General features: G+C 42.3%; 1 protein-coding gene across 2 annotated transcripts in view; it reads left to right on the forward strand.

Moving 5' to 3' along the window:
* Positions 1-1,101: 1,101 nt before the first annotated feature.
* The window catches only part of Lypla1 (lysophospholipase 1), a 38,913-nt gene continuing 23,750 nt past the window's right edge, over positions 1,102-16,264 (forward strand). For both annotated transcript variants that reach the window (NM_008866.3, NM_001355712.1), the window contains exons 1-2: positions 1,102-1,261; positions 1,734-1,765. In NM_008866.3, coding sequence (NP_032892.1) covers positions 1,193-1,261; positions 1,734-1,765 — 101 coding nt within the window. In that variant the 5' untranslated portion in view covers positions 1,102-1,192. The remainder of the gene's footprint in view (positions 1,262-1,733; positions 1,766-16,264) is intronic.

The following is a 16,264-nucleotide window of genomic DNA, read 5'->3' on the forward strand; positions in this document are numbered from 1 at the left end:
ATGTAAAACTCCAGAAAAATTGCAGGAACTGGAGATTTTGAGATAGGAAAAGACACAGATGACAGGCACCCCAACTTGATGTATTCTTGTCCTCTCTAGTGAGATAATGGTAGCTCCTGGAATTCTACATATTTCATCATAGAGAAACTTACTTAACAGTGACTTGGATCATTTTATGTTCATAATGAGAGCTAAAGACAGTTGTGTTTTCTTTTAAAGTCACAAAGAAAAGACCTAACAGTTTGACTTAAATATAGTGGCATTGCTGGGTGTGGTGGCAAACACACTCAGGAGGTAGAGTTAGGAGTTTGAGGCCTGCCTGGTCTGCAATGTGAGTTCCAGGACAACCAAGGCTACACAGAGAAACCATGTATCGAAAAAGCAAAAAATATATAGAGGCATAAGCCTTGTGAATCACATTACTACCATTTTGGGGGAGGGTTATCAATTTAACATTTTTGAGAATGTTTAAACTTTTCAATATTTAAGGGCAAGACTGATTTAAAACCGTTTTGAATAAGACTCCAAAATCTCTCAGGACCTAGATTTTCCTGTGTAATTTAATTAAGTCTTTTAGTCTTTAAGTCTTAGTTCACAAACTCCTTTCCAGTCAAAACTGTATATTTGGTTTCCTCACTGAATTGCAGACTTCTGAAGGTCATGACATTTTGACCTTAAATGTTTGCCATGAACCGTTCCCCAGTTATACATACTATATATGCAATAAATTCAGCGCTGTGCAGAAGGGTGGCGATTTTGCCCCGTGTTCAAAACGGCTATATTTCAATGAATACCTGTCCTTTAGTTAATAACGTTGACCTGCCTGGGGAAGTGAAATCGGGAGTCACGCGTCAAGCGCGCAGGGGACCACAGCAAGAGCTCGCCCCGCCTAGCCGCGGTCCCAGCAGCGGTCCCTGCTACCTGCCGCTGGTCCAGGCACTGCGGGCGTGGATGGACAGCGAGAGGTTAGCAGCGGCCCGCACTGCTCCAGCGCGGTGCGGGAAGGCTCACTATGACGCGCACGCGCGGCCGAATCGGGGCGCGAGCTCGGGGCCGAACGCGAGGAACAGTGCAGGGCGGCGCGGGGGCGCGCACGCGCCTGAGCGCGCGCCCGGAGGGGCGGGCTGGGACTTTCGGCTGCCGGGAGCCCGAGTTCCCTTCCGCTTCCGACGCACTGTCCGCCAGCCGGTGGATGTGCGGCAACAACATGTCCGCTCCGATGCCCGCCGTTGTGCCGGCCGCCCGGAAGGCCACCGCCGCGGTGAGTGGCGGCGCCCGGGCCTGGGGCACCAGCGAGACCCAGGCCGCCGCGCGTGGATGCGTCCGCGCCGCCCCGCGGGCTCTCCGGGGTCGGGCGGGGAATCGGAGCCGGCGGGGCGCCGCCTGCCTGCCTAGCACTCTCACCCCCACCCCTGAAGCAAATTCCGAGGTCCAGTGCTGAAACAGCCGACCTGCAGCGGGAGTGTCTGTCCTGCCGCAGGAGCTCAGATTAACTTTTGCTCCCGGAAACTTTTGTGATGAAAAAAATTCGACTTTCGTGACTTGACTTTAGAGACAGCTGTCTTTTATCCGACTGTGTGAGACCTCTGAGTGCTAAAACGAAGGGGTATAGAAATTAAATAGCTTGTGGAATAGTGTTCTGTTGTAAGTTTTTAGGTCCTTCATTGGGTTTTATAACTTAACAAAATCTGTAACAGTCCAGTGTGTGCTTATTTTGTCTTATTCTCTTTTAGGTTATTTTCCTTCACGGATTGGGAGATACAGGGTAGGTGCCATTGTTAGTACCTAAGGAGATGGGGTCGTGCAGCTACTTACTGGTCAAAGGGTTGTATGCTGAAGAAGGCTGACATTGTAGGAACAAGTATTTTCTCAAGGAGATCAGCTTTTCTGCTTACAAACACCCACAATTTCCCCCTTATCTTGAGTTTCTCGTCTTTGAGATTGTCTCTGGAACATGTTAAAATTGTTAACTGCTCTTTGGATGTGAATTGGATACCAGAGGAGTGGAATGTTTGCAAAGGCAGTGTGCAGTTTTGGAGCAGGTTGAGAAAGACCGGTTGATTCTGTTGAGAGAAATAGCAATAACATGAAGCATAAGTCCCAGATCAGAGTGCAGATGATCCCTTAAAAGAGAAAAATCAAAGAAGGTGGGGCCACAGCTCAAAGATTAATTTGGTGGCTTATCAAACCCATTTTGCTTTTGTGGTTCTGGAGAAGAAACTTGAGGTCAGTGTGTGCCGTGTGGACACTTCACCAGTCCCTGACCGGACTATGCAGCACTAACTTTAGCTTAGGATTTTCTGTTATTAATCCTTGGGTTGCCTTCTGTTTAATTGAGTGATTATCTGGCTGAAACTTGTGTTGTATAAGATTGTCAAACTTTTACAATGAAACTGGGGAGATGGTTTAATGGTTCAGGGCATAGGCTGCACTTAACCAGCCTGCGGGTTCAGTTCCAAGCACCCACTTAGTGGCTTCCAGCTCGCTGTAACTCCAGTCTCAACAGATCTGACCCCTTTTCTGGGCTCCACAGGAGTCGCATATATGTGGTGTATAGGCATACATGCAGGCAAAGCATTTGTACACATAAAATAAATATAAAGGTTAAATTTTTAGAACTTGATTTTATTTTTTTTTTTGTTTGTTTGTTTGTTTGTTTTTTTTTTTTTTTTGGTTTTTCGAGACAGGGTTTCTCTGTGTAGCCCTGGCTGTCCTGGAACTCACTTTGTAGACCAGGCTGGCCTCGAACTCAGAAATCCGCCTGCCTCTGCCTCCCGAGTGCTGGGATTAAAGGCGTGCGCCATCACGCCTGGCAGAACTTGATTTTAAAAAAGTAAATTTTTATAAAATAGCCAAGACATTAAGTGATTTTTTTCAGTGAGTTATTAACGCCCGTTGCTAAATACTCAGGAGGTTGAGACAGGCAGTTTTCTTGACCCCCTAGAGTTTGAGACTGATGGGGCAACAGTGAGATCTTGCTTATGAATGAATGAATGAATGGAGACATTGGACTAGACTAATTGTCCCTTTCAGGTACTAACCATATCTCACTCACTTTCCTAACTTTGGAGATTATGCCAGGTAATATGGTATTAGGTGATGGCTAGGTTTTGTTTTGTTTTGTTTTTAACTACATTTGTTTTGTGTGTGTGTGTGTGTGTGTGTGTGTGTGTGTGTGTGTGGACACTTTAGAGGAGTTCGTTTTCTCCTCCCATCACATGGGTCCCCGGGGATTGAATTCATTGAATTCAGGTTTAATTGAGTGATTATCTGGCTGAAACTTGTGTTATATAAGACTGTCAAACTTTTACAATGAAACTGGGGAGATGGTTTAATGGTTCAGGTATTAGGCTGCACTTAACCAGCCTGCAGGTTCAGTTCCAAGCTGAAAGTTCCTTAAACCACTGAGCCATCTCACCACCCCAGTTATTATCTTACTTTATTTTTATTATTATGATTTCATTGATGTATCCAACGGTGGCACAGAATTAACAGATATCTTGCAGCCTCCACCTTTGATAACCTTCAAATTAACCTTCTAGTTCTAACCTGATGTTCAACTAAGTTTTCCTTTTAGTGGGTAATTTCTTTTTCCCTTTCTTTCTCCCTCCCTTGCCTTGACATGCACAGCTTTGTTTGTTTGAGATTGTCTGTGCTTGCCTGAGCTCACTGTAAACCGGCTTGATCCTAACTTGTGATCCTCTGACCTCTGCATTCCCAAAGCTGTGTTTCCAGGTGTTTGCCACCATGACGTTCAGTCTATGGGAGCAAGAGTTCTTTTGTGTGTGAGTGCACATGTACAGGTACATGTGGAGGCTGGAGAATAACTCCGAGTGTTGTACACTGTTAACCTTTAAAATTTGTTTTTGTTTTTGAGGCAGGGTTGGTCGAACATTAGCCAGGATTTTGGCTTTGGTTTTAAAGCTGTATTGATTTATATTATGCATTAGTGCTTAGTCTACATTATGTAGGTGCTTGTGTGTGTGCACACACACGCACTTGTGCGTGCATATACGTGCACACACATGCATGCATGCTCACTTGAGCACCTGCTTCAAATACTCACATGTATTTATGTTGCTTTCATAAGCCAAAGAGGGCATCTGATTCGAGTTGTGGACATTTGTCAGCCAATGTGTGTGTGCTTCCAACCCAGGTTCTGTGAAAGAACAAGAACCACAAGTGCTCCTAACCACTGAGCCATCAGTCCAGCCCCTGTGTTGGTGTTTTCTCCTTCTCCTTCTCCTTCTCCTTCTCCTTCTCCTTCTCCTTCTCCTTCTCCTTCTCCTTCTCCTTCTCCTTCTCCTTCTCCTTCTCCTTCTCCTTCTCCTTCTCCTTCTCCTTCTCCTTCTCCTTCTCCTTCTCCTTCTCCTTCTCCTTCTCCTTCTCCTTCTCCTTCTCCTCCTCCTCCTCCTCCTCCTCCTCCTCCTCCTCCTCCTCCTCCTCCTCCTTCTTATGTTTCTGGGAATTGAACTGAAGTCCTCATGCTTGCAAGGAAGATAAGCATCTTACTACCCAAACTATCTCCTGGACCCATCTCTAGTTCTTAAAAGTATTTACTTTTTGTGTTCTATTTGTACTAAGTCTAATATGAAGTTACTGAAAATGTTGTAGGACTCTATCAATACATCCAGCAAAAATGATGGACTTGTGGGCCAGGCATGGTAATGCAGGCCTTTAATCCTAGCGTTTCGGAGACAAAGGCAGGACCATCTCTGTGAGTTTGAGGCCAGCCTAAACTACATAGTGAGACTCTGCCTTTAAAAACAAAAAAGAAAACAAAAGAAAAACACCTACCTACTACACTTGCTTTACTAAATGGATCTTTATGTTTTTTTGCTTTGTGTGTGTGTGTGTGTGTATGTGTGTGTGTGTGTGTGTGTGTGTGAGAGAGAGAGAGAGAGAGAGAGAGAGAGAGAGAGAGAGAGAGTCCTTTGCTCCCCAGGAACTCCTAGGGTAGAGAAGGAGAACCTTCCTTCAACATCAAGAGATTTGCCTCATAGAGAGCTGGAATTGAAGCCTTGTTCCCCCATGCCCGCCAACTAAAAGGATTTTAAATGGCAGAACTTCCCTGGGAAGGTGCTTTTTGTTTTGTTTTGTCTTGTTTATTTATTTTGTTCACCGCTTGGTTTTGTAGACCAAACAAGGCAAAACAAGAACAAAACTTTAGTACAAGTAGGTCCTCTGCAGATTTAGTGTGGCCAGATTCTTCAAACTAAAGAGTGAAAACATGAAGAAGAAAAAATCAGTTTCGAAATGGTAGAGGCTCCTGGGATAAGAGATAAGTTGTTGTTTTCATGTTCCAGTTGCTTATATAAAAACTCAGAAGTACCCAGATATGAAAATACCACACAAACTACGAGTAAAGAAGTGGTGACATGGTTAATTTCATGAATATATAGTGGAACTCAGAGCTAATGGTCTAACAGGTAGCAATTTAGTGTTTAAAATCTTTTTTTTCAGCCGGGCAGTGGTGGCGCATGCCTTTAATCCCAGCACTTGGGAGGCGGAGGCAGGCGGATTTCTGAGTTCGAGGCCAGCCTGGTCTACAAAGTGAGTTCCAGGACAGCCAGGGCTATACAGAGAAACCCTGTCTTGAAAAACCAAAAAAAAAAAAAAAAAAAAAAAAAATCTTTTTTTTCTTCTTCTTTGAGACAGGGTTTCTCTGTATAGCCCTGGCTGTCCTGGAAGTCACTTTGTAGAGCCATTAAAGGCGTGTGCCACCACCATCCGGCACCACCGCCTGGTTTAAAATCTTTAACCCAAGTCATCTTGCATGTTTATATTTATGATGTGCATTAAATTAAAGTGAAATGGAGGATATGATGTTCTGTATTGCACGAAATCAGTTTTCCTTCTAATGTAAAAATAGCTTTTGTGATTTGAAAATGTTAAAATTCAGAATATGTTTAAAAGGGAGTAAAATTTGTTGAAATTTCACAACCCAGATATTTTCTATTTTTATAGCATTTAAAAACTTGAAATATTTCTAGAGTTGTTAAATTTTCAAGAATAATGCAGATTCCTGAATTACTTTGTCTATATTTCGTAATCTCTTCCTTTACTGACATACATATGCTTGCCATACCTGTGAGGGTGAGTTGCAAATATGATAGTGACAGTTATATGTCTCATATGCCATATGACTCTTACAACGTATAAGCTGAGTGCTTTTTCTGTATAAGTACATCTTCTATAACCATGGAACGATTAACCGATTCAGGGCATGTAATATTATCAAATGCAGCATGACCACAGATTTTGCCAGTTCCCCTCACCAATGTAGTGCAATTCATTGTCACGCCTGTTTTTAGTTGCCACATCTGAGTCTATGTGACAGAATGTTTCTGTTTTTGAAGAGTGCCGTTGTCCTGTAAGTCGTTTTGTTTTGTTGATTTTTGTTGTTGTTGTTTGTTTTTTTGTCTTTTTTTTTTTGACATAGAGTCTTGCCCTGGCTGTCCTGGATCTCACTTTGTAGACCAGTGTGGCCTTGGACTCACAGAGATCCGCTTGCCTCTACTTCCCAAGTGATGAAATTAAAGGTGTGGGCCACTGTGTCTGGCCCTGTCCCATTATTCTTCGCAGGTCACTTGCCAAGGTGGTCTTTTTCACGTTTCCTTACTGCATTTATTTTTTCTTTTTAATTAGAAAGCAAGTCATGGCCTTGGGTGGAGATGCACGATTGCAGGATTGTACTGCATTCTGCATTGGTAGCAGCTTGGGTTATCCACGGGACTCCATTAAAGTACAACAGAAGAGCTGGGGATCTGTGTGATGGCACGTGAGAAGACTTTAAGACCACGAGGTGGTTCTTCAAGACTCTCACCAAGTATTTTTAGCAGTTAGTTAAATAGTTAGCAGTTAGACTAATTTAGAACATATGACATAATGAGTTTGAAGAATTTGAGGTCAGCCTAGCCTATGTGAGATTTATCACAAAGAACAAAAAAATTAGAGAAAAAGGGAAAAGCTAGCCAGGCCTGATAAAATAACACACAACTTGAATCCCAGGATTGGAAGGTAGAGACAGTGGATCTCTGATTGGGGCCAGCCTGGTTTACGAAGTGAGTTCAGAGACTATACAGAGAAACTGCGAAACCATGTCTAATCAAGAGAAAGAGGCTGCTGCCGTGCTGCCTCATTAGTCCTTTATACTTAAGTGTGTTTTTTAAAAATTGAGCAGCATCCTTTTGCTTTGAGACTTGGTTCTTTCCCTCTACCGTGTGAGCCCAGGGTCAAGCTCAGCTCATCAGGCTTGGTGGCCTGAGGTGGTCTGAGGTATCTTGCTGGTCAGCATTCCCACTCACTAATAACATAGCCGTCAATTCTGTCTGATGTCACCATCTCAGCTCTCAGCTCCATTCCTGCTTCTGTCAGTTCGTCTGTGAAGTCCAGGACTATAGCTCACACTGATACGTCTCCCCAGGCTTTATCTTGTCTCTTGTGAGCTTGGAGAGATGGCTCAGTGGTTAAGAGCACCGACTGCTCTGCCAGAAGTCCTGAGTTCAAAACCTAGCAACCACATGGTGGCTCGCAACCATCTGTAATGGGATCTGATGCCCTCTTTTGGTGTCTGAAGACAGCTACAGTGTACTCACATACATAAAATAAATAAATAAGTCTTTTTTTAAAAAAAAAAAAAAAAAGAATACCGAGTAATTTGTCGACTGCCCCTCTGGTGGTTGTTTGCCTTTGACAGTTTCAGGCTGGCCTCAGTTTATCAGATGATTAACTGGTGCTGTTTGTCTCAGGTACATATGATTTCTATCCTTGTTCCTGTACCAGTGATACTATATTTTACCAGTTGGTTAAGATGATGCCTAGCAGCCAGGCGTGGTGGCGCACACACAGCACTTGGGAGGCAGAGGCAGGCAGATTTCTGAGTTCGAGGCCAGCCTGGTCTACAGAGTGAGTTCCAGGACAGCCAGGGCTACACAGAGAAACCCTGTCTCGAAAAAAAAAAAGATGATGGATGCCTAGTGATTATGAGTAAATTGAATTTAAATTTAAAATGTTAAATGCTGCCGGGCGTGTTAGTGCACACCTTTAATCCCAGCACTTGGGAGGCAGAGACAGGTGAATTTCTGAGTTTGTGCCAGCCTGGTCTACAGAGTGAGATCCAGGACAGCTGGGGCTACACAGAAAAACCCTGTCTCACAAAAAAAAAAAAAAAAAAAAAAAAAAGTTAAGTGCTTACCTTATTTAATGTTTTAAATATTTAAAAGTATTTTGTAAGAAGGTATTTGGCATTAGAAGATAATATTTTCCTCAGCACATTTTTAATTTATGGGTTTAGCACTAACCGTCCCCTAAGGTTATCTATACCACTTTCCTCTGGCCTCTTGGTTTCTCAGTTTTGCTTCTTTTGGTATAGTTGCAGAGTAGTCTCTGGCCATTCCACAGGTCTAGCTTTATGTCCACTCTCAAGAGTCCAACCCATGTTAAGTCCTTTTGCCTTTGGCCAGCGGGCGAGACTTTGGATGTGTTGAGAGCTTAGATGGGATTAGGGATATTTCGTGCGTTGATCTGGGCAGAATCACTGTTGTTATGACCGAATAGGGAATACAATCAAAGTATGCTTTACTTTGTAGTCTCTTCTAAAAGATAAGCAGATGGGAGTGAATGTGTAGGATTTATTCTTTCCCCTAGGTGATGATGTCATAGTTCACTCTAGCACGTAGAGGCTGAAGCAGGAGGTTTGGAAGTTCCATTCCAGCCTAGGCTATACAAAGCTGAAAACAGCCAGACCAGAACAGCTCTGGCAGAACCCTTTCTTAAGTTTTATATTATCTTTAGTTTATGTGTAGAAATTTTTTTCCCTCATGCGTGTGTGTGTGTGTGTGTGTGTGTGTGTGTACCATGTATGTGCCTATTGGATCCCCTAGAACCGAGATTACAATGTTGGTGCTGGGTATCTAATGTGGTCTTCTGAAAGAGCAGAAATACTCTTAACCATTGAGTCATATCTCCAGACTGGCCAGACCATTCCAAACAAAAGCAAATTCCAAATCAAGCAATGCCCTAGAAACTTGCATTATATAGGTTTATTAGGCATTTTCTTTCTCTCTCCCTCCTCCATCCTCCCCCAACATTTATTCATTTGGGGATGCTTGTCTGTGCATGGAGGTCATAGAACAACTCTAATCAGGTTTTGAATATTGGTTTGTGGTTAATATTGGTTTGTTCTTAAAGCCTCTAAGGCTTTTTTTTTTTTTTTTGGTTTTTCAAGACAGGGTTTCTCTGTATAGCCCTGGCTGTCCTGGAACTCACTTTGTAGACCAGGCTGGCCTCGAACTCAGAAATCCGCCTGGCTCTGCCTCCCAAGTGCTGGGATTAAAGGCGTGCGCCACCACGCCCGGCTCCTCTAAGGCTTTTATATCTATGAAAAATAATGATACAAATAGATGTAGACAAGGCTGGCCCTGAAACTCAGATATCCCCTGCCTCTGCCTCTGAAGTGCTAGGATTAAAGGCACTCAGGAGGCAGAAGCAGGTGGACCTTAGGGAGTTTAAGACTAGCCAGGTCTATAGAACCAGGTGCAGGATAGCCAGAGCTACACAGAGAAACTTTCTTGAAAAACTCAGAAAAGACAAAGAAAAGGAGTGCTGAGATTAAAGGCATGTACCACTACAGCCCAGCTCCTTTTGCTATTCTTATGTTCAGAATTTTTATTATTTTGTGACTGGGACAGAGATTGGGAAATAATGACCTAAATTTAATTGTGGCTTACTGTTTATTGTTGTTTTGTTTTTGTTTTTTGTTTTTGCATTTGTTTTTTGTTTTGGGGTTTTTGTTTGTTTTTGTTTTGTTTTGTTTTGTTTTTTGTATTTTTTTTTTTTTTTGAGACAGGGTTTCTCTCTGTAGCTCTAGCTGTCCTGGAACTCACTCTGTAGACCAGGCTGGCCTTGAACTCAGAAATACACCTGCCTCTGCCTCCCAAGTGCTGGGATTAAAGGCATGCGTCTCCACTGCCCGGCTGCTTGTTGTTAATTGAGATATAAGCCATATAATATAAAATTCTCATCTTTAAAATATGGGATTGGGTGAATAGAAACCCTGACTAAGACAAATTGGTACCAGCATAGTGGGGTATTCCTGTGACAACCTGACCAGGTTTTGGGGAGGACTGTGGAAGGACTTTGGAACTTTGGGCCAGAAGATACATTCTGTGTTAAGAGCTCTGTCGAATGTTGTGTAGGAGCTTGGAAGATAATGTTGAGAACAGTGCAGAAGATGGAGGCCTGGCTTGTGAAATTTCAGAGGGAAAATTAAAGACTTTTTTCAGGGCCACTGCTAGTCTCATTGTGAAGATTCTGTGGTTCTGGTTAGCTGGGGCTGAAGAATCAGCTGTGATTAACAAGATACCAGAACTACTATGGTGAAACCTTTGCATTACTGGGACTATTGATGCTGCTTAGCTGGAGCTAAGAAATTAGCGGTGATTAAGAAGAGACCAGCATCATTGAGGTGACATCTTCTGGGAAGTGTTTTTTGAGAGCACAGCGGCTGTGTTCCTGAGATAACCAAGGTTGTACCTCGTGCTACAGTGGGACTTGGTAATGTGTAAGAGTCACCCAGGTGGTACTGGTTTTGAAGGCATGAAGGGGCCACGCAGAGCAGCTGAGGGTCAGCACTGTGAGAGGCCATAGAAGGCCATTGGTGAAGGTGCAGCTTCAGTTGCAATTGATGACCCGGGACCCATGACCCCATGAAGGGGTCATGCAAAGGATTTGAAGCTTAGCACCATGAAGAGAGCCTATGGGAGGCTATTGTTAAAGCCAAGTTACAGTGGAAGACGGCAGCATTTTGGAGATGCCAGTACCATGAGATGACCACCAAGAACAGCAGCAGCAGTGGAGTACAGGCAGCTAGAGCCTAGAAGACAAGCTGTGTGCTACAAAGGACAGGGCTGGAGAAGTGACCCAAGTCTTTGGAGGAGCCCAGAAGATCGTGAGTTGGATCCCAGACATTGGACAGTTGGAGTTTAATTTTTGCTTTTGATTGTGACTGTGCCCTGATATTTTTCCCTCTTGAAGGTAGAAACTATTTTAGTGGAACCCACAGTTCAGAGACTTTTAATTGTAAAAAGACTTTGGGTTTTAAAAGAGATAGATATTTTAAAGAGATTGAAATTTTAAGAATATGTAAAGACTGTGGGACTTTTAAAGTTATTTAGATCTTGGGGATGAATAAGAATGTAAGGGTTGAGGCATACTAGTTGACAAGGGGTCAATTGTACTGGCTAGTTTTGTGTCAACTTGACACAGCTGGAGTTATTACAGAGAAAGGAGCTTCAGTTGAGTAAATGCCTCCAAGAGATCCAACTGTAAGGCATTTTCTCAATTAGTGATCAAGGGGGAAAGGCCCCTTGTGGGTGGTGCCATCTCTGGGCTGGTAATCTTGGTTCTATAAGAGAGCAGGCTGAGCAAGCCAGGGGAGGCAAGCCAGTAAAGAGCATCCCTCCATGGCTTCTGCATCAGCTCCTGCTTCCTGACCTGCTTGAGTTCCAGTCCTGACTTCCTTGGTGATGAAGAGCAGTGTGGAAGTATAAGCTGAATAAACCCTTTCCTCCCCAACTTGCTTCTTGGTCATGATGTGTGTGCAGGAATAGAAACCCCGACTAAGACAGGTGATTTTTAGTTTGTTTGCAAAGTAGGTTGCAAAAATCATCATCTCCTTAGTTGCAGAGTATTTTCAGCATCCCACAAAAGACAGTCTCTTCACTCCTCTCTCAAGCATTTCTTAGTCGTTCATTTTCTTTGGATTTGATTATTCTGAATGTTTCATATAAATAGAACCCACTCGTATGGTCTTTGGCGTCGGGCTTCTTTCATTTGGCATGTTTTTCAGGATCATTTGTGTTTGACATAGAAAAATATTGCATTTGCCTTTGTGGGTGGCATGCATACACTCCAGTGTTAAGATACTCATGCCCATGTGGGACCAGAACAGGACACTGTGTCCTCCTCTATTGCACTCCATCCTACTGACTTAAGAAAGGTTCTCTCACTGTACTAGAAGCTCACAGTCTTCCCTAGGCGGAGTGGTAAGCTCTTGGAATCTGTCTCCATCTTCCAAGGTTAGGACTATAGTCGTGTGCAGCCATTGTGTGCTTTCTACATGGGTGCTGGGATTCAAATTCAGGTCTTCATACTGCAGAACAAGTGTGTTATGCCCTGAACCATCCTTGCAATCCTGAGTACTGTACTCTTTTATTACCAAATAGTCCATTGCATGGCTATGCAATTCTAGAACTAATGACTATTTGGGTTATTTCTACCTTTGGGCCTCTATGAATGGTGTTACTCTGAACACGCATGTACAGGCTTTTGCATGGACATAGGTGTTTAGTTCTCTGTGTTGTTGGCTGGGATAGAAGTGATGAGTCAGTATTCTACCCTTTGAAGAACTCCCAAGGTATTGTCACAGGGATTGTGCCATTTTACATTTTTTAGGGGGAAGGGATTACACATATGTGCATGGAGACCAGAGTACAACCTCTTGCATCATTCCTTGGAACCCACCGAACTTTGTTTTTCTGAATCAGGGTTTCTCATTGGCCTGCCTGGAGCTTACCAAGTAGGCTAAAATTGGCTAGATAGTGAGACCCCGGATCCTACCTTTCTTTACCTTGAGTGTACTGGAATACTCAACTCTTTTTATTTTTAATGTGTATTCTGGGGATTTAACTCGGGTTTTCATGCTTAGAAGGCAAGGTGTTTTTTTTTTGTTTGTTTGTTTGTTTGTTTGTTTTGTTTTTTAATTTTGGTTTTTCCAGACAGGGTTTCTCTGTGTAGCCCTGGCTGTCCTGGAACTCACTCTGTAGCACAAGCTGGCCTTGAATTCACAAATCCGCCTCCGCCTCCTGAATGCTGGGATTAAAGGCGTGTGCCACCACACCTGGCTTGAAGGCAAGCATTTTAATTACCAGAACTGTCTCCACACACCCAGGTTTGCATTCAGCAGTGAGATGGTTCTGATTTCTCTTCGTTCTCATTGACACTTGTTATTCTTTCCTCCCACTCTTCCTCCGTCTCCATTCCGCCTGCTTTGTGTGGTGCTGGAGTTCACAGGGTGTCATGCAGACTACAAAAGCAACCTGCTAATCATGCTATAGTCCTGGTCTCAGTACTCCATTTTTTTTATTCATCATTGAATATAAATAAATATACAAGCCACAGAAAGCCTTAAGAAGTATAAAAGCCTTCACCATAGACCATTTGATATGAAAAAAAGATTTTATATATTAAAAAGCATTGTAAACCTAACATGTTTTTGGTCTGAATCTTATTTTTCTAGTTGCCATACATTTAAGTCACTACTTCTCAATCAAATATGATTACAGGGAGGTGAGGCTGGCTAGCATTTTAGTTAATCACATTAACAAGCTTTATTATATATGATGATTTTCCCCTTACGAGACTGTCTGCTAGCTCTCTAAAATGACTTTAATTCACTGTGGAGGTAGACCTTAAGGTCAGCAATCCTCTTGTCCTAGCCATCCGATTGCTGGCCTTCTCATCACGTGTGTGTGACCAGCCAGGCTTGCAGTAATACTCTGAGCAAGATAATTGAACCTGTGTTCCACTTGGACTCTTAATAATTGGTGGACAATTGTTTTACAAATGTGGTTTTTGGTGACTGTCCGTTCCCAGAGCTCTAATTAGCTGAAATCTTCTCATGGTTTTATGGCTTATTTAGTTATCCCCGAGGTCATTAGCACAAATCCCAAAACAGAATACATTAATGAGTTTAGAAAGAAATGGAAACAGCATTGGCAGTGAGCAAGGAATGAACTATTTCTAATGTGGCTGGGATGTTGGCTTTTACAGGTGTGTGTGTGTGTGTGTGGTTTAAGTTTTATGTATTTAATTACAATGTTTATTTTTTTGATTTTTGTTTTTAAAACAACCTGTAGCCCTGGTTGGCTGTAACTCAGTAACCTCTGACTTAAGCTGAGTGCTTGAGAGTACCCAGAAGGTTTTGTATTTTATTTTGTTTTAGATTTATTTTATGTGTATGAGTGTTTTATCAAAGTATATGTGCATACCTAGTGCCTGTAGAGAACAGAAGAGCGTGTCCAGTTCTTTTGAACTAAAGTTAAGGACAGTTTTGAGCCACCATGTCAGTACTAGGAACAAAACCAAGACTTCTGTAAAAGCAAGCAAGTACTGTCTCTCCATCCCTACATTATGTATTTTAAATGCTTTTTTGGTCACATGGCTTAAAAGGCCTCTCTGTGTACTGCTCAGAGGCAAGGATTGCCTTGATTGCTTGATAATTTCTGGTTTGGTCTGGTGATCTAGAAGTGCAGGCATATATCAACACTGTAGAAAGTGTCTTACTGTGTGCATTGTGACACATGCCTGTGTAAAACAGTACTCAGAAAGCTGAGGAAGGCAGATGGCCATGAGTTTGAGGCCAAGTTGAGCTACTTACAGAATACTAAGCTATCCAGTTACGAAGTGAGACCCTGCCTCAGCATACAAATAGCAACCACAGTTTTATAGCCATCCTAGTGGAATCTCACTGTGTGTTTGCATATGTGGGGGTTTTGAGACAGCGTCTAACTGGGCAGGCAGCACAGGCTACCCTTGAACTCAATCTCCAACTGCCTCAGTCTCCTGGAATGATAACTGTGTGTACTATCAGGCCTGAAGTTGATTTTGATTTGTATTTTTTTTTAATGACTAATGATGATGAGTTCTTATGTTTAGTGACAATTTGGATGTTTTTCTTTGTAGAATGTCCTCTGCCCATTTGTAAATTGGGTGGTCAATTTGTTTGTTATAGGTGTTATGCATATATTATGAGTGGCTACTGTCTTCTAAGGGTTGCATTGCTGTGAAGAAACACCAAAACCAACACAATTTTTAGAAAGGAAAACATTTAATTGGGGCTGGCTTAGTTTCAGAAGTGTAGTCCATTATCATCCTGGCTGGAAGCATGGCAGTTTGCAGGCAGACATGGTGCTAGAGAAGCTGAGAATCTTCATCTTGATCTAAAGGCAACCAGGAGGAAATTTGATTCCACACTCAGTGGAGCTTAAGGACAGGCAATCTCACAGCCTGCCTACAGTGATACACTTCCTCCAACAAGGCCATATCTCTAGTAGTGCTATTCCCTGTAGACCAAGTGAATCGATGGGGGCCAAACATATTCAAACCACCACAGGTACTATTAAATATATGACTTGCACACACTTTATTCTTCTTTAGATTGTTATACTTTCTTCATAGTCTCCTTGAAGCACAAGTTTTAAATTTTGTTGATTTTTAGTTTATTTTTTATAGCCATTTGCTAAGTTCTAGATTTGTTTGCTATATTTAATAATTTAATAGTTTAATTTGACCCAACTACAGTTGTTTAAAAGACTTTTTTGAAGAGGCTTATGGTAATTATTAATTGATAGCAGGGTGGTTGTTTATTTCTGGATTCCTAGTTGATTTATAGGTCTATCCTTTCCCTGGTCTTACATTCGTTCTTACTATTATATTTGTTGTAACTTTATGTTAGTCCTCCTACTTTGTCCTTTTGCGTGTTTGTTTGTTTTTTTCTGGTTCTCTTGTTCCCCTGTGAATTTAAGAATTGGGATCAATTTCTGCACGATCATCTGGGACTCTGGTTAAGGTGCTGTTTCCTGTGGATTGAGTTAGGGAGTCCTGCCACTTAAACACAAGGTCGAGTCTATAAGCATGGGCATTTGATTCCATTTCTCTAGCTCTTTGTTTAAACATGTTCAATAGTTTTCCAAGTAAATCTTAACACATGCACACACACACATTTACTTTTTAATCATTCATCAGGCAGTGGGACCTGGGAGAATGGAGCCAATAAGTGGAATGAACTAGAATCTCATGCAACAGTCAACTTTATTCAGAGCATCAGATAAGTTATACTCTGAAGGCTAAGAAGAGTCACATGAGTAAAATATGCAATCACAAAGACAAGCAACACGTGGCAGACAAACCAAACATGGCAGACTATGTTCTTCCTTAGAGGCATATAAACAAATAACAATAACCAGTTGTAGTGAGTAATCGGAAGAAAACTGATTCCTGTCCTCTCCACCTGGGAGGATCGTGGAAGCGCATTACTAGAACAACTCCATGTTATAGGTGTGTGGGTATATTGTACATGCCTATAATTCCAACACTTGGAAAGCTAAAGCAGACAGTTATAGTAAGAATGAGGCCAGCCTTAGAAACCTAGTAAGATTAACAACAGAAATGGGTTGTTTCTGGGTAGAAGGACTGTGAGATT

The sequence above is a fragment of the Mus musculus genome, chromosome 1 (assembly GCF_000001635.26).
Source record: "Mus musculus strain C57BL/6J chromosome 1, GRCm38.p6 C57BL/6J".
NCBI classification, from domain to species: domain Eukaryota; kingdom Metazoa; phylum Chordata; class Mammalia; order Rodentia; family Muridae; genus Mus; species Mus musculus.